This window comes from Dictyostelium discoideum, assembly GCF_000004695.1.
Source record: "Dictyostelium discoideum AX4 chromosome 2 chromosome, whole genome shotgun sequence".
NCBI classification, from domain to species: Eukaryota; Evosea; class Eumycetozoa; order Dictyosteliales; family Dictyosteliaceae; genus Dictyostelium; species Dictyostelium discoideum.
Genome location: NC_007088.5, coordinates 3,708,712 through 3,728,711, shown reverse-complemented (window position 1 = coordinate 3,728,711; position 20,000 = coordinate 3,708,712). Strand labels below are relative to the sequence as shown.

Sequence of the window (20,000 nt, the reverse complement as noted above, 5' to 3'; positions counted from 1 at the left end):
GAAAACTTGAGAAGTGTTATTTTCAAACATTTCTTGCTTGGAAAAAAAAAAAAAAAAAATTTAACACATATTATCCGATTCTTATTATTATTAAAAAAAAAAAAAAAAAAAAAAAAAAAAAACCATACATTTGAGATAATTTTTATTCTTATGAGATTTAAAAGGAAAAAAAAAAAAATAAAAGTAAAAGGAAAAAAAAAAAAAAAAAAAAAAAGTTTAATAATAAAATTTAAATAAATACACCTATTCAACAAATAATTTTGAATTTAATATTTTTTATTTTTTGTTTTTGTTTTTATATAAAATAAGTATTTTTTTAAAATTTTTTTTTTATTATCTGTTCTGTTTATTAATTGTTATTTAAGTCTTATTTTGGTTAATAAATAATTCTCCTTAAATAAAAAAATAAAAAAATAAACCATTTACCACTTTTACCACTTTTACCACCCTCTCTACAAATATTGTTGCCACTATAAACTACTACTTCTACTACTAATACTACTACTAATACTACTACTATTACTACCAAAAAACAATATCCACCTCACCATTAAAAATATAGGGTGTAGATTTATTTATACATATGTAAATTAAAAAAAAAATAAAAAAATAAAAAACCCACAATTTGTATAAATTGATTATTCCAAATTTGTAGATATTATTTTACAAAAAGGTGATGATAATAATCTATCTATTACCTATGTGTGACTGACCGACTGAGTGAGTGAGTGAGTGAGCGAGCATATATTGTAAATTGATTACAAATCATTTAAAATAATTAAATAAATAATATGTGCATCTAATGATCTATAAAAAAAATCTATATATAATATTGACATATATGTAATTGATGGTGATGATGATGATAATGATAATGATGATTATAATAATTATAATTAATATTAATATTAATATTAATAAAATTGTTATTACTATTATTATTATTATTATTATTATTATTATTATTATTATTATTATTATTATTGATGTAATGAGCAAGTATGATAATAACAATAATATATTATTATCATTTGAACTATTGTTGTAATTATTATTATTATTATTTAATTATTATTATCGGTAGTTTTTTTTTTTTTTTTTTTAATACATGTTGTTATTATAAATATTATTGGTATTATTTATATTATTATTTTAATTATTATTTTAATTAATTATATTTTATATTTATATATTTATATTTATATATTTGTATAGATATAGACCATATATAGACATATATATATAGAATTATTTTAAAAGTATTCTTGTAACTTCAATAGTTTGTTTAGATTTCTCCAAAACATCATTGATTTTCTTTTTAATTTCTAATGAATCAGTTGAAATGGATTCAATATTTTCAGAAACATTGGTAACAATTGTCAACACTGATTCATGATAGTCTTCTAATTCTTTATTTTCATCAACTACCACATTATGTTGTTCAATTTCTTTTCCTTTTTTATTATTATTTCCTTTTTTATTATTATTATTATTATTAATTGGTGTTGTTGTTGTTGTTGTTGTTGTTGTTGTTATTGTTGTTAAATTTGTTGAATTATTAATTAATAATGAAGATTTTTGAAGATTTTGAGATATTTCAGCTTGTATAATTGAAGGTACATCTTGTCTAAGTTGGGTGACTTTTGTTACTAATGATTCTAATTGTTTTTGTAATGTAGATGCTTGTTGAATCATTGATGGATCTGCAACTTCTGTTTCAATTTTTAAAACTTTTGAAACTAAACTTGGTTTTTGTTGTTGTTGTTGTTGTTTTTCATTTTGATTTTTAATTTCTTTTGAATCTTCTAAATTTGTAACAATTATTTCAACATTGTCTTTAAATTGTTCAAGCATCATTTGCTTTAATTCCTTCAAATAATTCTCTAGTTCAATTTTTTCATTTTCATTTAATTCTTCATTTTTATTATTATTATTATTATTATTATTATTATTATTATTATTATTATTATTATTATTATTTAAAAATTGAGATTGAGAAAATTGAAAAGAAAGATCCAATTGGTTTATATAGTTCTCTTTGATTTTTAATTTATTTGGTTTATTTATTGTTTCCATTTTTAGTTTTTTTTAAAAACAAAAGATTTTCCTTGGTTTTAAAGTTTTTTTTATTTATTTTTTTTATTTTTTTAAATGTAATTTAAATAATCTGTGTTGAGTGGGTGGTATTTTATTGTGTTTAAGTGTTCTGCGTATGAAAATTAAAAAATAAAAAAAAAAAAAATAAAAAAAAATGAAAAAAAAAAAAAAAAAAAAATAAAAAAAAAAAAAAAAAAAAGGCGCAATTTATTGGTTAATTGAACCCCAATCCAATTTTCACTATTTTAAATGATATTAATTTTTTTTTTTTTTTTGTAAATATATAATTAAAGAAGGTGCAATGTTGTTAAATTTTATCAACCAATAAAAATTTTAATTTTATTATTTTATTTATTTTATTACTTTTTGTGTCTCACCACAGAAAAACACCACCCAAAAAAAAAAAAAAACATTTCATTATTATTTTTTTATTATTTTTTTTTTTTATTATTTTTTTTTATTTTTTTTTTTTTTTATTTAAAAAAAAATAAAATATAAATTATTTATGTTGTCTTTTCATCATAAAAATAATTATTTATCTTATAACATGAGTATCATATTTTAATTTTATTTTATTATTGTTTTTTTTTTTAAAAAGGAAAAAATAAAAAAAAATTAAAATTAATAAAAAAACAAAATATTTGAAAAATTCCTTTTGTTTAAAGAATTTAAATTTTTTTTTTTAAATTTAAATTTAAAGTCTCACCACATCCCAGTTATTTAGAAATAATTTGTAAAATTAGAAATATTAAATCAATTTCAATTTTTAAAATTAATTAAAAACAAAGTTATTTATTTTTTTAATTTTTATAATTTTTTCCTTATTTTTTATATATTTTTTTTTTTATTTTTAAATTTTTTAAATAATTAAAAAAAAAAAAAAAAAAAAAAAAATAAAAATAGTAAAAAATATATAAATTCGATTTTCCTGAGCCACCTGAACTATTTTTAAAACAAGTCCAATTAAATGTAATTATAAAACTAAATAAAATTTTTAAAATTATTATTGATATAATTTTTTTTTTTTTTTTTTTCGATTATTTTATTTTTAATCAAAAAATTGGTTTTTGGAAATAAAAAAAGATATTTTCAATTTAAACCTCACACCACCCAATGTTAACTATCATAAGTTGATATGGTTCAAAGTTAAAAAAAAAAAAAAAAAAAAAAAATAAAAATAAAAAAAATAAAAATTAAAAAAAAAAAAAAACAAAAAAAAAAAAAAATATAGATCTAGCACAACAGTTTAAATGTTACCACCCACTTTTTTTATAAAAAAAAAAATAAAAATAAAAATAACTCAAAATAAAAAAAAATAATTTTTTTATATATTTTTTTTTTTTTTAAAATAAATTAAAAATTAAAAATTAAATATAAATATTCAAATAAAAATAAATAAAAAGAAAATCTATATGTATGTGTGGTATAAAGTTTTTTTTTTGTGTGTGTTAAATTAGATCTATTCTTTTAATTACCTATAACAAAAGCAATAAAAATAATAAAAATAATAACAACAAAAACATCCCCTTCCCACAATTTCCCAATTTCAGTAAAAAAATCCAATAAACATTTTAATTTTAAATCGAACGAGTTTATTCCAATTATTGTTTTTTTTTCCTCTTTATATCATTTCAATTCTTTATTTGTCTATTCTTTATTAGTTTTTTTTTTTTTTTTTTTTTTTTTTTTTTATAAATTCAATTTAATAAAAACGGTTGAAACTACATTAATACTATATATTTAATAAAATAAATGGGCAATAATAAAAATATTAAAATTAATAAAAAAAATAATAAAAATAATTTAATTATTTAAAATAATTTGTACAAAATTTTTAAAACCCCTTATTTATTTTTTTTTTTTTTTTTTTTTTTTCCATTCTCCCCTCCAATCTATTTTCCTTCTTTTTTACCAAAAATTTAAATGAATAGCAGTTCTATTATTATAAAAATAATTAATTTGTAATTGTAACCTTTATTTTTTTATTTTTTTATTTTTTTATTATTTTACATATATAATTTAAAAAAAAAAAATAAAAATAATAAAAAAAAAAAAAATAGATTAAAATAAATTAAAATTTTTACCAACACACATCCACACACATTTCAAAGTATAATGAAGTTTAGTCGTTTTAAAAGTAGAAATACAAATTATTATACAAATACAATAATTACAACGGAAACTCAATTAAATAATAGCAATAATAATAATTTTAATAATACAACCACTATAAATCATTTTAATAAAATTCATCAACAACAATCGAATAATAATAATAATAATAATAATAATAATAATAATAATAATAATAATAATAATTTTATTAATTTTTCAAATCACACAAATAATATTAATAATAATATTGATAATAGAAGTGATAAAAAAAGAAAATTAAATTGTATGGAAAAATCAAATATTTCATCTTCATCACCATATACATTAACATCAACACCATCATCATCATCGTCATCGTCATCATGTGAATCATCATTATTAAATTTAAATAATGAAAAATTAATTGAAGATAAAATTATTTCATTTTCAAATGAAAATGTTGGAAATATTAAAATTATATCAATGTCTGATTCAAAATTTACAATTTATAATTCAAATAATACTGATTATAAAGAATTATTATTTTGGAAAGTTTGGAGAAACTTTTTCTTAAAGAATGAAATACTATTTCATCAACGTTTATATAACCTTTATTCAAGTTTTGAATTTAATGATTTAAAATCGTTACTTAATTTTCAATATAGAGAATATTTACAACATATTACATTTAGTTTTTATTTTGACGAACCATTATCATTAATTAATTTTAAAAATAATAATAATTATAATAATAATAATATATTCCCAAACTCTGTAAAAAAGATAACATTTGGTTATTCATTTAATCAAGCGATTAATCAAAATTCATTCTCACCAAATTCATCATCATTGACTTCATTGGAATTTGGTGAATCATTTAATCAAGATATTCAAATTAATTCATTACCACCGAGTCTAACCTGCCTAAAATTTGGTAAAAATTTCAATTGTCCTTTATCATTGGGTGTTTTACCATTATCTGGTAATTTAAAATCAATATCATTTGGTTTATCCTATAATCAACCAATTCAATACATACCAAATGGTGTTGAAAAATTAAAAATTGGTGGTAATAGTGTATATAATAATAAAAATAATAATGTAAATAATAAAAATAATAATAAAATTAATAAATATCCAAATTCAATTAAAATATTTAAATTTGATAAATATTTTAACGATGAGATAATGGTTGGAACTATACCAAATTCAGTTTTAAAAGTTAAATTCGGTGTGCAATTTAATAGAGAAATCTCAATGGAACAAATACCTTGTTCAGTAACTGAAATCGATTTTGGACTAAAATGGAATCAACCATTGAATGAATTTAGTTTACCAAAGAATGGAAATTTAAAATCAATTATATTTAGTCACTTTTTCAATCAACAAATTAATGCAAATTGTTTACCTGATGGTTTAACTCATTTAAAGTTTGGTCCTTTATATTCAAAAGAAATCAATTTAAATCATTTACCATCTTCGATAGAAATATTAATGTTTCATAATTCTTTCCAATCTTTAAATTTATTAAAAAATTATAATAATCTAAATAATAAAAAAATTCAGATAATTTATTATAATTAAAAAAAAAATAAAATAATAAAAAATAAAAAAATAAAAAAAAAAACAATTATTTTTTAATTTTGATTGGAAAAAAAAAAAAAAAAACAATTATTTTTTTTTTTTTTTTTTAGATTTTTTTTTTTCATAATTCAAAGATTTATAAATATAATTTTATTTTATTTTTAATTTTTAATTTTTTATTTTTGGACCAGTCCAAAGAAAAAAAGTTTATTTTTATAAGAAAAAAAAAAAAAAAAAAAAAAAAAAAAAAAAAAAAAAAAAACGGACGAAAAAAACAATCACAAAAAAACAATTAAAAAAAAAAAACGATCACAAATAACAAACACTCTCTTTAATTTTTTTTTTTTTTTTTTTTTTCTTATAAATTAATAAAATAAATAAATGAATCAAAGAAAAGTAAAGAATGATGGTGGAGATTTATTTTTAAATATTTTTAGAAATATATTTTTAAAAAAAGAAATTTTTAATCAAATGAAATTATTAGATAAACATTATCATTATTATTTAAAAAGTTTAAAAGAATTAAATGAAATTAAATTTAAAGAGTATATATCAGAAATAACATTTAATGATTATTTTAATGATGACAATATAAATGAAGAATCATTTTTAAAAAATAATAATAATAATAATAATTGGAATGATTTAATAATTAAATCAATTAAATTTGGAAATTCATTTAATAAAATATTTTATTTAACAAATTTTTCAACATCTTTAATTACAATTGATTTGGGTGGAAATTCATTTAATCAAAAATTATCAAATCAAAATATGTTACCAAAATCATTGAAATCATTAACATTGGGCGATAAATTCAATCAAGAATTAATTCCATTCACAAGTTTACCATTGGGTTTGAAATATTTAAAAATTGGAAATTCTTTTAATCAATTGATTGAAATAGGTAGTTTACCAAATGATTTAGAGGTTTTAATATTAGGTGATTCATTTAATAAATTAATAAATTCAAATTCAATACCAAGTAAATTAAAAGTACTTGAACTTGGCTTACAATGGAATCAATTTTTATTAAATCAAGAATTTAAATTACTAAAATCAATTGAAAAATTAAAATTCAAAGGTTTTAATCAATCGATTTATGATGAAAAACAAAGGGTTTCATTATTACCACCAAATTTAAAAGAATTAAGATTTCAATGTAATTTTAATAAATCAATTTATGTTGGTGTTTTACCTCAAGGTTTGGAAGTTTTAGAATTGGGTCAACACTTTTCTCAACAAATTTATAAAGGAAGTTTACCATACTCTTTGAAATCATTAGATCTTGGTAAAAGTTATTACTATCCAATTGGGCATAACGTTTTACCATGCAATTTAGAATCAATTAAATTTAGTCCTTGTTCACTGCAAGATGTTGTATTCCCAAAGAATTTAAAATCAGTTTCAATTGGTTATTATTTTAAAAGTTTACATTTAATTGGTGAATCTGTTGAAACTTTAGAAGTTGATAAAGTTTTACATGGTATTCCTTCAACTATAAAAAATTTAAAATTCTCTTCAAATTTTAATAATATAATTGATTTTGCAATTTCAATACCTTTAACAATCCAATCATTAGATACTGGTAATACTTTTAATCAACCTTTAAAAAATTCATTTATTTCAAATTCAATAACTAATCTTACCTATGGTGATTCTTTTAATCAACCAATTGACAAAGGTGCAATTTCAAATTCAAATATTAAACATTTAAAATTTGGTATCTCCTTTAAATATCCTTTAAATGGTGATCATCTACCTTGTAAATTGGAAACTTTAACACTTTCAAAAAATTATCCAAAAAATAATTTAAATAATATTTCAAAATTTATAAAAATTAATTTTATTTAAATAATTAACTAATAATAATTTTATGTATTTTAATTGTAATAATAAACTAAAAAATATATGTTTTTTTTTTTTTTTTTTTTTTTTATTTATTTTTTTTTTATTTTTTTAAGCTTGTTTTGGTATGGCTCTTTCTTTAAAAATTTCTTCAGTTAATTCAGATTTTTTAGTGCCAGCAATTTTAATATCAATACCTTTTAATGTTATTGCTAAAGTTAATTTTGCGTTACTGTATAAAACCTTATCAGTTTGTGGTGCAGTTTCAGAACCCCAATAAATAAAAAATAATTTTGATTGTGAATTTGAAATTACATATTTAAAAACGATAATACAACATTCATTTTCTTTAAAACATTGAGTTAATTCATTAAAATTACAATCATTTGGAAATGTTTTATCAATTATCATTTGATTACTTTCTTTATTAATTTTATAAACTACACCTTGATATTTGTTTTTAATTCTAACATCTTGATAATATTGTTGACATTCTGGTGATAATTTTACAACTGTTGGAGAAGGTGATAATGGTGCTGACATTTTTTTTTTTATTATTTATTTTTTTTTTTAGTTATTACTTTTTTTTTATTTTTTTTATTTATTATTTCTATTTTTAAATTTTTTTTTTTTTTTTATTAAACTGGTTTTTTTTTTTTAAAAAAAAAAAAATAAATAAATAAATTAAATAATATAATATTAAATTTATTATAATAATCTAACGGTTATGTGGTGTGGGTCTTAACAAAAATAAAGTGTGGGAGATAAAAATAAAAAATAATAATAATAAAATGTAATAACCCAATACCCCTCCCCCAACCCCAACACCCAAACCCATTTTTTTTTTTTTTTATTTTTAGAATTGAACAATTTTTTTTTTTTTTTTTTTTTTTTTTTTTTTTTTTTTTTTTTTATTATTATTATTATAATTAATTTAATTTAAATTAAGCAGTTTTTGGAGTAATTCTATCAATAAAAACTTGTTCAGAGATTTCTTTTAAATTTGAAGCAGAAATTTTATGATCAATACCTTTCAAGGTAATGGCAAGAGTTACTTTAGCATTACCATAAATGAGTTTATCTTGTTGTGGTGCTGAATCTGGGCCCCAATAAATAAAAAATAATTTTGAACCTTCACCAGATTTATATCTATAAATAATAATTCTACATTGATCAGTTGGTAATGATTGAGCCAATTCTGAGAATTCTCCTTCTGCAACTAATGTTTTATCAACTACCATATTACTCTCTTCATTTACTTTTAATAAAATACCTTGATATTTATTTCTAAATTTAATATCTTGAAAATGTGTTTGACATTCTGGTGAGATCTTGGCAATTGTTGGTTTTGGTGTTGTCATTTTTTTTTTTTTTTTTTTTACAACAAAGTAATATTTTTTTTTATTTTTAGTCGAAAAGTTACAAAAAATAAAAATAAAAATAAAAATAAAAATAAAAATAAAAACAAAAATAAAAAAAAAAAAAAAAAAATAAAATTCATAAAAAAAAAAAAAAAATGGCCTATTTTTATTATAATAAAACAAAAACCGAAACCTTATTTCCATTTTTTTTGTGAAATTTGACTTTTTATTTTTTTTTTTATTTTTCGATGCCATTTTGAATCTTCATTGTTTTGAAACTAATTTAAATTAATTATTGTTTTGAAACTAATTTAATAATTAAAAAAACCATTTTTACATTACCATAATAATAAATATCTCAATTTTTAGTTTTTTTTTTTTTTTTTTTTTTTTTTTTTTTTTTTTTTTTTTTTTTTTTTTTTTTTTTTTTTTTTTTTTTACTCGCATTCCCAATAAAAAACAATGATATCTTTTTCAAAAAATTTTAATAATTTTATATCAAAATGCAGATTTTATACTAAAAGCAATAATATATCAGAATTAAATTCATTATTCCCAAAAATAGAATTTATCAATAATAATGAAACAGAGCAACCTTTTTACAGGTTAAAGAAACCTTTAGATGTTGAAGTACCAAGAATTGGTTGTAATCCTTTAAAGGTATTCATTTCTTCATTAAAAATTTGTTTATTACTATTATTATTATTATTATTATTATTATTATTATTATTATTATTATTATTATTATTATTAACACCCTTAAAATTAAAATAATAAAAAAAAGAGATTAGATAAAAATTTAACTAGACCAATTAAACAACTTTTAATAGTTTCAAATGATGAAAACAATAAAAATGAATGTTTTAAATTTATGACTCAAATTGGTGATTTAAAATTATCACTTGATATAAATTCTTTATTTTTTGATAATAAAGATAATTCAAAATTAATTTTAAACTCTGTTTTAAATCAATTAACAAAAATTCCAATAATTATTAGTAATGATAGTAATTCCTCTGATAAAATTATTGAATTTTTAGAGAATGAATCAAATCCAATATTTCCATTTGTAAGATTAATATATAAAATTATTACTTTATTAAATAATACTAATATAAACCATACCATATTAAATATTTAGGTAGTTCTAAATTCACCAAATAAAGATATTAAAAAATTTAGAAATTTATCAGATACTTTTTTAATTTTAAAAAATAATAATAATAAAAGTAACAATATAAATTTAGTGGAAACAATAATTTTAGATTCAAATAATAGTAATGATAAAATTTTAGAAATTATTAAAAAAAGATTTGAAGATGAAATGTAATAAAAATGAAAAAAATAAATTATTATATTTCTTTATTCACTTTATAAATTAATTTTATTTATTTAATTAAAAATGTTTAGAAAATAAAAAATAAAAAAAAAAAAAAAAAAATTTAAAATTAATATTATTATTTTTTTAACTCAAATATAATAATATATTTTATTTTGATCTACGACTCATTGGAATACATTGAGATTTTATTAGGAGAATTAATATTTTGTGATCATTAGGCCGTTCAAACTGGAACATAAATGAAATTTGTGTTAATTTATTAATTAAAACATCTTTGACCAGAGGACGGATTATAACACCTATTCCCACATTGTTCATAACCAAATGAACAAACTAAACCACCTGGATAACATCTTTGTCCTGATGATGGACTATAACACCTATTTCCACATGCTTCGTAACCAAATGAACAAACTAAACCACCTGGATAACATCTTTGACCTGATGATGGACTATAACACCCATTTCCACATGCCTCGTAACCAAATGAACAAACTACATCACCTGGATAACATCTTTGACCTGATGATGGACTATAACACCTATTTCCACATGCTTCGTAACCAAATGAGCAAACTACATCACTTGCACTTTCAACATTTTTTAAAAAAAATAAAATACTAAACAATATAAATAAAAATAAAATTAATTTCATTGTTATCACTCTGTTTTCACAAAAAAAAAAAAAAATAAAAAATATTATTTTATACTTTTTGTTTTTTACATGCGCAAAATATAACAACACAAAAATTTAATATTTACTTATTTTTTTAATTTTATTCGCTTAAAAAGTACAGTAGCCATTAATTTAATTATATTTTAAGAAATAAAGATTTTAAGATTTTTTTTTAAAATATTAAGTTTTTTATTAGTATTATAAAAAAAATAAAAATAATAATGAATTAAATCAATGTTTTTAAATACAAATACATTGAAAGAAATTACAAAAACAATGGTAGAACATAGTTATAAAGCAAACAATTCAACATTTAAACTCAATTATATTATAAATTTATAAGAAAAATTAAGCTATGATTCTAAATCTGATAGTAAAACAGAAAATAATAGTTTAAATCATAATAAAAATAATAATAATAATAATAATAATAATAATAATAATAATAATAATAATAATAATAATAATAATAATAATAATAATAATAATAATAATAATAATAATAATAATAATAATAATAATAATAAAAATAATAATAATAAAAAAAATAAAAATAATAATACTAATAATATAATTATAAAAAAAAAAAAATTAAAAATTAATATTTTAAACTACAAATTTATTTTATTTTAATCTATGACTCATTGGTAAATAATTATTTTGGTTCATAAAACCAAGTAATTGTTGAGGTATTTCACGAAGTGTTTCAGTGGCTAAAGCTTCAGGATTTGCAGAGAAATTATTGAATGGTACGAATTGAACGATATCACGAGTTGCAGTTTGACCTGAAGAATCAGTTAAAGAATTACCATCATCACCATCCAATCTATTCATATTATCGAATGTAGCTTCACCAATACCAATGATAACTATAGAGAGAGGTGATTGTTTTGAAGCCTTAACAATTTCATGAACTGTTTCATTCATATCAGAGATTTCACCATCGGTTAAAATTAAGAGTATAGTATATTTTTGAGATTTTGAAGTAACACCATCCAATGATTTCTTTGCAGCGTAAGAAATGATATCTTTGAAATTGGTTGGATAAGATAATGACATTGATGGTATAACTTCACCATAAGTTAATAAAACACCCTCAACACCACGTACTTCTTTTTTTGAACCAAATTGGAAACAATGACTTGTACTACCCCTATGAATACCACCAAAACCCAACACCTCAATATTTCCATCAGAATCATATGGTGCCAATACTGAACCAACTGAAAAGATTGATTTTGCATATTGGCTTGGATGGCTTGGTGTGTGATAATGTAATGAAGTTGAAGTTGATGGTGAACCATTACTTGCAGTACAATCAATTGCAACCATTAAATTAATTTCACAACCACCTGATAAGTAATCTATAAAAGTTGGTTGTCCAACTAATCTACAATCTGTAAATGTTATTACACCAGAATTCTTATAGGAACCTGATTTTTTAGCTGCTTTCTTTGCATTGATTAACGGGAATTCTCTAGTGATACCTTTTAAAACTGTATCGGCATTGGTTGTGAATAATCCAATGAAATCATGCTCACCAACTGAATCATGATCCCAAAATTCAAATACCAATTCTCTAAACATATCACCATTATTTAATTCCTCTAATTTCATCATCACTGGTTCATAATTTGGATTTAATGTATTCTTAATTACAACACTTTGATAAACCAATACATTACCACTTGATGAGGTTTTATAAATCTTAAAATATGGGTCACTTGTAAATAAATCTTTTTTATCCAATTTTGTACCATTAATTTTAAATAAAAAGTTATGACCAGTTTCACGAATTTCTTCTGCTGTTATCTCAATAACACCTGTTTCTTTACCTTTATGTTTAATTTCGCTAATAACTTTTTTATTTGGTTTTGATATAATATTACCTAATGTTGTTGTCTATTTCAGAAATAATAATAATAATAATAATAATAATAAAGTATTAATATTTGAATAACAATGAAAATAAATAATTATTATTAAAAAAAAATATAAACACACATACATATTGACCAATAATATCATTACCTTCTAAATCACCAACTCTTTTAATTTCTTTATCAATATCAACAACAATAAAACTAAGATTTTGAATATTTTCAAAATGATAATCAATAATAACTGATTTTTTAAATTCTGGATTTAAATTATTGTTAATTTTTTCAGTTTGTCCTACAAATATTGATTCACCATGTTCACCTCTTTTGTCAAAAACCATAATCAATGGATCTGATTTACTACAAATATCTGATTTGGAATTTTTAAAAAAAAATAAAAATAATAATAATAATAAGTATTAAAAATATAAATATAAAATTTTATTAATTATAAATAAATTTTAAATAATAATAATACTATTGATATTTACCCAAATTCTTTAAATGTGAACATTTAAATCTCAATTCTACTCTGGGTTTACTTAAACTAATTGGTGTTGTCATTATTAATTTATATATATATATTTTTTAAATTATAAAAATAAACAATAAACAAAAATAAAAAAAATAAAAAGGATGGTTTTTTTTAAAAAAATTTAATTTTTTTTTTTTTTTTTTTTTTTTTTTGTTTTCATCAAACATCAAAAAATATCTATCAAAAAGTCTCGAAAACTAAAAATAAAAATTAAAAATTAAAAAAAATAAAAAAATAATTTTGTTTGTAACTAAACATAATGTTGTGCAATTACTGGTTCTTTAATATTTTTCAAGCTATTCCCATACACTAATTCCAATAATGATAAAGATCATCTTTCTTTTTTTATTCTCCAATTAATTATGTTACATCTTATTTATGTTATAATAACTATTTCTTTTTTAATTTTATAGAGATAATGTTCAGAAAGGTTATTAATAATGCTGTTAATACATAAATAATAATAAAATTATATACAAAATAAATAAAAACTCAAACAAACCCCTTTCTATGGGTTTATAAAAAAATACTCGACATGGGTTCAAAGATTTTAATGTAAAACTAATATAAAAAATCAAAATTAAATTAAATTGGGACAGAATTAAAAAATGAAAATCGAGTATAAAAGAAAAAAAAAAAAGTACAAAAAAAAAAAAAAAAAACTACAATACCAAATATCCAAAATCGATTTCAAAAAATCAACAAATCTACACCAATATGATTTGAAAAAAAAAAAAAAAAATCTCGACTTTTTTTAATAATCAATATATAATTTAATTTTTTTTTTTATTTATTTTTTGTCCCATTTCTAAAATTAATTGGTTTTTTTTTTTATTGGAATCTATTTCAATCGGATGGATATTTTCTTTAAAAATGATATATTTGTTTTTCAAATCTTGTTACAATCGTTTTCCCAAAAAAAAAAAATAAAATAAATATAAAAAATTAAATAAAATAAAATAAAATAAAAAAGAGAAGCTTTTAATTGGTTTGATAAAATATCTATTCAAAAAATATAAACTATCTAGATTGGTTTAATTTCTTATTATTTTTTTTTATTAGAATTCAATTATTCTTTATTCTTTAGAGTAATAAAAAACATAGTTTTTTTTTTATATAAATACCAATTTTTTTTTTTTTTTTAAAAAAATCATTTACAAACAAATAAACAATAAAATATCGCTCTTTCTTTTAATATTTAAAAAGTAATTATTAATCCATAAAGAAATTATATTAGATAATTTATTTTATAGTTTCTAATTTTAATTTTTTTTTTTTTTTTTTTTTTTAAAAATAGAAATGTCAAAACAAATTCTTCCAATTGATTATATTACAGTTGATGTAAAATTATTTGAAGATATTCCAAAAGCTGTTCAAAGTAGTCCAAAAGTTACTGTAGCTGTTGAAAACAATTTAAAGTTGTATGCTTCAATTTCAGTTTCAGATGCTATGCAAAGTTTGGCAACTGTTGGTGAATTATTAAAAGTTGCAAATGCTGCAGCAAATGGTCACTCTTGTTCAAAACCAATCATTAAAATCTTGGCTGAATATCAATCATTGGTAAATGATACAGTTAGTACTTGTTCATTATTTGTTTTTAATTGTATTGCATCACTTAAACAACATGAACTTGCTTTACGTTTAGCTGAAAAACAACCACTTAAAGCATTAAGTATTATGTCCAAAACTGCTGAAAAAGCTAAAGAAATGGCTGACAAATCCCAACAATTGGTTAATATGTCAAAGATTTTAGTTGACCAATCAACAGAGGCTCTTGAAATGGCAACTGGTGATAAAAATGATGAAATCGTTAAAGAAAATGAAGTAATCAAGAAACAAGGTGAACTCGAGGCTCAAGCTGCAAAATTAAGAACTGAAGTAGAAGATCTTAAAAGACAAGCTGATGAATTCAAACAATTGGCTGATAAAGCAAGTAAAGAGGCTGCTGAACAAAGAAAAAGTGCAATGCTTTTACAAGTTGTTAGTGCTGTTACCACACCAATAGTACAATTAGCAGGACCAATCATTTCAAGTGTTTCAGGAGCTGGTGTTATCGATAGTACAAGTAAAATCCTTGGTGTTGTTGGTAATGCTATCGATGGAGAGTCAACAGCAACCAAAAAACAAGATGAAACTGAAAAACCAACCACCACCAAAACTGAATCAGTTAGTGCCTCATCAGAGATTAAAGATAGGAAAATTAAATTAGAAAAACAAGAAGAAGAAAAATCAAAAGAATTAAAAGAAAAGAAAGCTGAATTGAAAAAAGTTGAATCTGAACCAGAATCTGATTCAAAGAAAGAAAAAAAAGAAAAATTGGAGAAATCAATCAAAGAAATCGATCAACAATTAGAAAAATTGGGTAAATTATTAAGTGATACAATCAATGAAATTGCTAATCAATACAAAGAAAGAGCTGCTAAAAGTGAAGATAAAGAAGCTTCCTATATGAAATTGAAATCTCAATATCAAGATTTACAAAGAAAATCAAATGCTGATTTAGCTCAAAATGTAGTTCAATTAAAGAATTTATCAATTCAAAAGAATTCATTAGAGGTTTCAATTAAAAGTTTAGAAATTACCATTAAAACAATGGGTAAAGTTAGAACAATCTTTGAAAATACTCGTCTCTTTTGGTTACAAGTTAAAGGCCAATGTGAAGCTTTATCTGATGTTAGCAATATGAAGGATCTCGCTGATGCTGCTGATATTGATGATGAATTCAAAGTTGATTTCACCAATGAAATTAAATCATCAGGTTTAAATTGGTTAGCATTAGCTCAAATTAATTTCACTGCAAGTAATACAATTATTGGTATTAAGAAGAACTTTGATGAAGTAATGAACAATTTACCAGGAAGATCAGAAGCTGAAGCAATAGTAAAAGCTAGTTGTGATGAAATTCAAAAAATTCTCACCCAAGAAAATAAAAAAATTGATGAAATTAAAAGTCAAACTGATAAGCTTGTAAAGTAAATCAATATGATTTTAATCATTTCATTAGTTTTTTAATATAAAATAATATTAATGTACTCTTAATTAAATTATTTTAAATTTAATTCAATAAAATAAAAATAAATTTTATTTCAAATTATTATAATAATTTTCTTATTATGTGTTTAAATAATTTAAAGTATTTGAATAATAAAAAAAAATGTTTTAAAATAAATTAAGCAAATATGATTTTAATTTAATAAATTTTAAGAACTTATAAGATAAGTTTTTTTTTTTATTTTATTATTAAAATACCAATTCTTTTAATTTTATAAATTGCAATATTCCAATCTTTTGATATTCATTTGATAATTGATTGTTTTTATTATTTAAAGGATTTTTCTTTTGATATTGTTCTAAAATTATTGGAGCAAAATGTGAAAATGAATTTATGCTATCATATGATGATAATTGATATTGAGTTGATTTTTGAATTGTTAAATTTTTATCGCTAGTTTCTTTAATTCAAATAATTGATTAATTCTATTTTTACTAATTGCTATACTACCACCATTGTTAATTTAAACTTGTTTGACAATATTTAATAATTGTAAACCAATTTGCAATATTTGAAACTGGTACTGGATATTGCTAGGTAAAACATTTCATTACTAGTAAAACTGAATAATAATAATTCAAATTATTATCATTACTGAATATTTTAAATAATTGAAATATCTCCATTTAAATATATGATAAATTTATAAAATTATTATTATTATTGTTATTATTATTATTATTATTATTATTATTATTATTATTATTATTATTATTATTATTATTATTATTATTATTATTATTATTATTATTATCATATTATTATTTATATTATTTATATTACTATCAGATTTAGGATCATAACTTAATTTTTCTTCTAAATTTTTAATAAATTGAACTATTTGTTTTATAACCCCATTGTTTTTGTAATTTCTTTCAATGTATTTGTATTTGTATTTATTGGTGTATTTGTTTCCATGATTAAATTTAAAAGTGGTATAAATACATCGATTCTATCGGTATTTAACAAATATTTCTAAAATTTGGTTATAAATATCTTGAGTATAAAATAATGGTGGATCTTGTAATAATTGTGTATATTTATTTTGATTGTGAATTTGAAATTACATGTAGTATTTTTTTAAATATGTAACATTCATTTTCTTAAAGCATTGAGCTAATTCATTAAAATTAAAACCATTTGGAAATGTTTTTCAATTACCATTTTATAAAATTAATAAAGAAATTAATCAACTACACCTTGATATTCATTTTTAATTCTAACATCTTGATAATATTCTGTGAACATTTAAATCTTAATTCTACTCTTGGTTTACTTTATCTAATTGGTGTTGTCATTATTTATTTATTTATTTATTTATTTATTTATTTATTTATTTATTTATTTATTTATTTATTTATTTATTTATTTATTTATTTATATATATATATATATTTTTAATAAAAAACCAAAATTTAATAAACAAAAAACAAAAAAAAAAATAATAATAATAATGAGGATGGTTTTTTTTTTGTTCGCCAATCACCAAAAAATGTCATAAGAAAAGTCTTAAAAACTAAAAATAAAATAAATAAAAAAATAAAAAAAAAAAAAAATTTTTCTGCAAACATAATGTTGTGTAATTACTGGGCTCTTTAATTTTTTTCGAGCTATTTGCATGCCTTATCCCAATAAGGATGAAGATCGTTGTCTTTCATTTTTTTAATTAATTAAAAAAATAAAAAAAAGAATAAAAAAATTTAAAAAACTAAAAATAGAAAATGAAAAAAAAAAAAAAAAAAAAAAAGTTTATGCGTATTATATTTTTAGTTTTTATTTTTTTTTTTTTTTTTTTTTAATTATTAATTTAATAACCTAATAATTTTTTAATGAGGATAATGTGATGTTTGTTTGGAGCACCATGTTTCATACCCAAAAGATTTTGAATCATTGAACCTGGAACTTTGTAAGCCCAACGAGCACGAACACTTTCACATGGTAAACAGAATTGTTCAGTTCTTTGGACGGCTAATTCATCAGAATCAACAATCTTGTTATAACCAGAAACGATGATTAAATTTTTAGCAGCAGTGAAACCGCCAACTCTGGTACCTGAAGCGTCGGCAACATAAACATTTCCAGTTTTGGAGATTGCAGTTACAGATGATAAAAAGTATTGTGAGGTTAAAGCATCTTTACGAGCATCAGCTAATTTAAATTAAAAATAAAATAAAAAAAATTTATTAGTTTATTATTATTATTAAAATTATTTTTTAAATTTAAAAATTACCTTGTTTATCAGCTGGTAAAGCTAAAATCTTTTTATGAACGTTGACGAATGGAGAATCATCACTGAAATAAATTTTCTTGAAACCGATTTCATCAATGGTACAACTGCTAGCGCACATGACTTCAGAACCTTTTGGGATTTCATTTAATAATAAATTTAAAGCATCAGCTTCATTTTCAACGACTGAAACTCTGTGGTTCTTGGCTTCTAAATTCTTGACAGTTTCCATTAAGGTTTCATTGCTTGGTGCAACTCTGAATTTATTTTCATCAACAGTGAAATCTTTTTCGGTTTCTTTTAATTGTTTGAATGTTAACATCTTAATTTATTATTTATTTACCTTTGTTGGTTTGAAAAGAAAAGTAAAAAAAAAAAAAAAAAAATTTACTACAAGTTCAAAATTCACAACCCCGAAATTTGATATCCAAAAAAAAAAAAAAAAAAAAAAATAAAAATAAAAATAAAAATAAATAAATAATTAAAATTAATTAATTCATATTTATTTTTATTTTTATTTTTATTTTTTTTTTTTTATTTTTTTTTTTTTAATTTCCAAAAACTAAAAATAATCTACAAAAATCAAAAAGTTAATGAAAATGACCCAGCGTGTTTTGTGGGGTAAAATTAAAAATTGTTTTTCACTCATAAAAAAAAATATCTAAGATGAAGTTAACCATTATTATCCCATATTAATTTGGTGATACTCTACCCAAAGATTTTTACAAATTTTTTTTTTTTTTTTTTTTATTATTTTTTTCGTTAATGGTTATCCAAATCAATTTTGGAAAACTAATAGAAAATTTGATGAATTTATTTTTAATTATTTGAATTTTTTTTTTCTTTTTTACTTTAGTATTAGCTTTTTTTTTTTTTTTTTTTTTTTCTCTTTTTTTTTTTTTTTAAATCATTTTTTTTAGAATATAATAATAAACGAAACTTGTTTTTGAGTTTAAGATAATGAATTAAATAATATTAATGAGTGGTCCATCTTTTATTATTTTTTTTTTTGATGACAATTTTTTTTTTTATTTTTTTATTTTTTTTTTTTTATTTTTTTTATTTTTTTTTTAGTGACAATTTTTTATTTTCTATTTTTTTTTATTTTATTTTTTTTATAAATGTGAAAATGACAATTTTGAAACAATTAATAACAAAAGCAAATTTAATTTTACCATCGGTTGATAAAAAAGTTGCGACACTTGATTCATTAGTTTCAGTGTTTAAAGAGATCAAATGTAAAGATTTAAAGATTGATAAACCATTAACATTAACTAAACCAATTGGTAATGGTAAAAAGGTAT

The 20,000-nt window shown here is 19.6% G+C and overlaps 12 protein-coding genes across 12 annotated transcripts in view; 5 read left to right on the top strand and 7 right to left on the bottom strand.

Moving 5' to 3' along the window:
* Nucleotides 1-1,248: 1,248 nt before the first annotated feature.
* DDB_G0274065 (hypothetical protein) lies at nucleotides 1,249-2,076 on the bottom strand (the record flags this gene model as incomplete). The annotated part of the gene is made up of 1 exon (XM_639299.1): nucleotides 1,249-2,076. One exon carries the CDS (start codon nucleotides 2,074-2,076, stop codon nucleotides 1,249-1,251), a length of 828 nt encoding a protein of 275 aa, XP_644391.1.
* A 2,136-nt stretch (nucleotides 2,077-4,212) lies between these two features.
* DDB_G0274063 (FNIP repeat-containing protein) lies at nucleotides 4,213-5,775 on the top strand (the record flags this gene model as incomplete). Its single annotated transcript, XM_639298.1, has 1 exon — nucleotides 4,213-5,775. The coding sequence occupies one exon, from the start codon at nucleotides 4,213-4,215 to the stop codon at nucleotides 5,773-5,775; it is 1,563 nt and encodes a 520-aa protein (XP_644390.1).
* Nucleotides 5,776-6,156: 381 nt separating this feature from the next.
* Nucleotides 6,157-7,629, top strand: DDB_G0274061 (hypothetical protein; the record flags this gene model as incomplete). The annotated part of the gene is made up of 1 exon (XM_639297.1): nucleotides 6,157-7,629. One exon carries the CDS (start codon nucleotides 6,157-6,159, stop codon nucleotides 7,627-7,629), a length of 1,473 nt encoding a protein of 490 aa, XP_644389.1.
* Nucleotides 7,630-7,734: 105 nt separating this feature from the next.
* cofC-2 (hypothetical protein) lies at nucleotides 7,735-8,166 on the bottom strand (the record flags this gene model as incomplete). Its single annotated transcript, XM_639296.1, has 1 exon — nucleotides 7,735-8,166. One exon carries the CDS (start codon nucleotides 8,164-8,166, stop codon nucleotides 7,735-7,737), a length of 432 nt encoding a protein of 143 aa, XP_644388.1.
* A 401-nt stretch (nucleotides 8,167-8,567) lies between these two features.
* On the bottom strand, nucleotides 8,568-8,984 carry cofD-2 (hypothetical protein; the record flags this gene model as incomplete). Its single annotated transcript, XM_639295.1, has 1 exon — nucleotides 8,568-8,984. One exon carries the CDS (start codon nucleotides 8,982-8,984, stop codon nucleotides 8,568-8,570), a length of 417 nt encoding a protein of 138 aa, XP_644387.1.
* Nucleotides 8,985-9,446: 462 nt separating this feature from the next.
* On the top strand, nucleotides 9,447-10,314 carry DDB_G0274055 (hypothetical protein; the record flags this gene model as incomplete). The annotated part of the gene is made up of 3 exons (XM_639294.1): nucleotides 9,447-9,644; nucleotides 9,769-10,053; nucleotides 10,126-10,314. The coding sequence occupies 3 exons, from the start codon at nucleotides 9,447-9,449 to the stop codon at nucleotides 10,312-10,314; spliced, it is 672 nt and encodes a 223-aa protein (XP_644386.1).
* A 271-nt stretch (nucleotides 10,315-10,585) lies between these two features.
* On the bottom strand, nucleotides 10,586-10,981 carry DDB_G0274053 (hypothetical protein; the record flags this gene model as incomplete). The annotated part of the gene is made up of 1 exon (XM_639293.1): nucleotides 10,586-10,981. One exon carries the CDS (start codon nucleotides 10,979-10,981, stop codon nucleotides 10,586-10,588), a length of 396 nt encoding a protein of 131 aa, XP_644385.1.
* Nucleotides 10,982-11,626: 645 nt separating this feature from the next.
* cpnB-2 (phospholipid-binding protein) lies at nucleotides 11,627-13,446 on the bottom strand (the record flags this gene model as incomplete). Its single annotated transcript, XM_639292.1, has 3 exons — nucleotides 11,627-12,904; nucleotides 13,011-13,242; nucleotides 13,361-13,446. 3 exons carry the CDS (start codon nucleotides 13,444-13,446, stop codon nucleotides 11,627-11,629), a joined length of 1,596 nt encoding a protein of 531 aa, XP_644384.1.
* Nucleotides 13,447-14,716: 1,270 nt separating this feature from the next.
* On the top strand, nucleotides 14,717-16,393 carry DDB_G0274049 (hypothetical protein; the record flags this gene model as incomplete). The annotated part of the gene is made up of 1 exon (XM_639291.1): nucleotides 14,717-16,393. One exon carries the CDS (start codon nucleotides 14,717-14,719, stop codon nucleotides 16,391-16,393), a length of 1,677 nt encoding a protein of 558 aa, XP_644383.1.
* Nucleotides 16,394-16,657: 264 nt separating this feature from the next.
* DDB_G0274047 (hypothetical protein) lies at nucleotides 16,658-17,015 on the bottom strand (the record flags this gene model as incomplete). The annotated part of the gene is made up of 2 exons (XM_639290.1): nucleotides 16,658-16,869; nucleotides 16,988-17,015. The coding sequence occupies 2 exons, from the start codon at nucleotides 17,013-17,015 to the stop codon at nucleotides 16,658-16,660; spliced, it is 240 nt and encodes a 79-aa protein (XP_644382.1).
* A 1,261-nt stretch (nucleotides 17,016-18,276) lies between these two features.
* 3B-2 (prespore-specific protein) lies at nucleotides 18,277-19,018 on the bottom strand (the record flags this gene model as incomplete). The annotated part of the gene is made up of 2 exons (XM_639289.1): nucleotides 18,277-18,617; nucleotides 18,700-19,018. The coding sequence occupies 2 exons, from the start codon at nucleotides 19,016-19,018 to the stop codon at nucleotides 18,277-18,279; spliced, it is 660 nt and encodes a 219-aa protein (XP_644381.1).
* Nucleotides 19,019-19,825: 807 nt separating this feature from the next.
* DDB_G0274043 (hypothetical protein) overlaps nucleotides 19,826-20,000 on the top strand; it is a gene marked incomplete at both ends in the record, with an annotated part of 2,053 nt that continues 1,878 nt past the window's right edge. Inside the window, one exon of the mRNA XM_639288.1 lies at nucleotides 19,826-20,000. This exon is cut by the window's right edge and continues 154 nt beyond it. Coding sequence (XP_644380.1) covers nucleotides 19,826-20,000 — 175 coding nt within the window.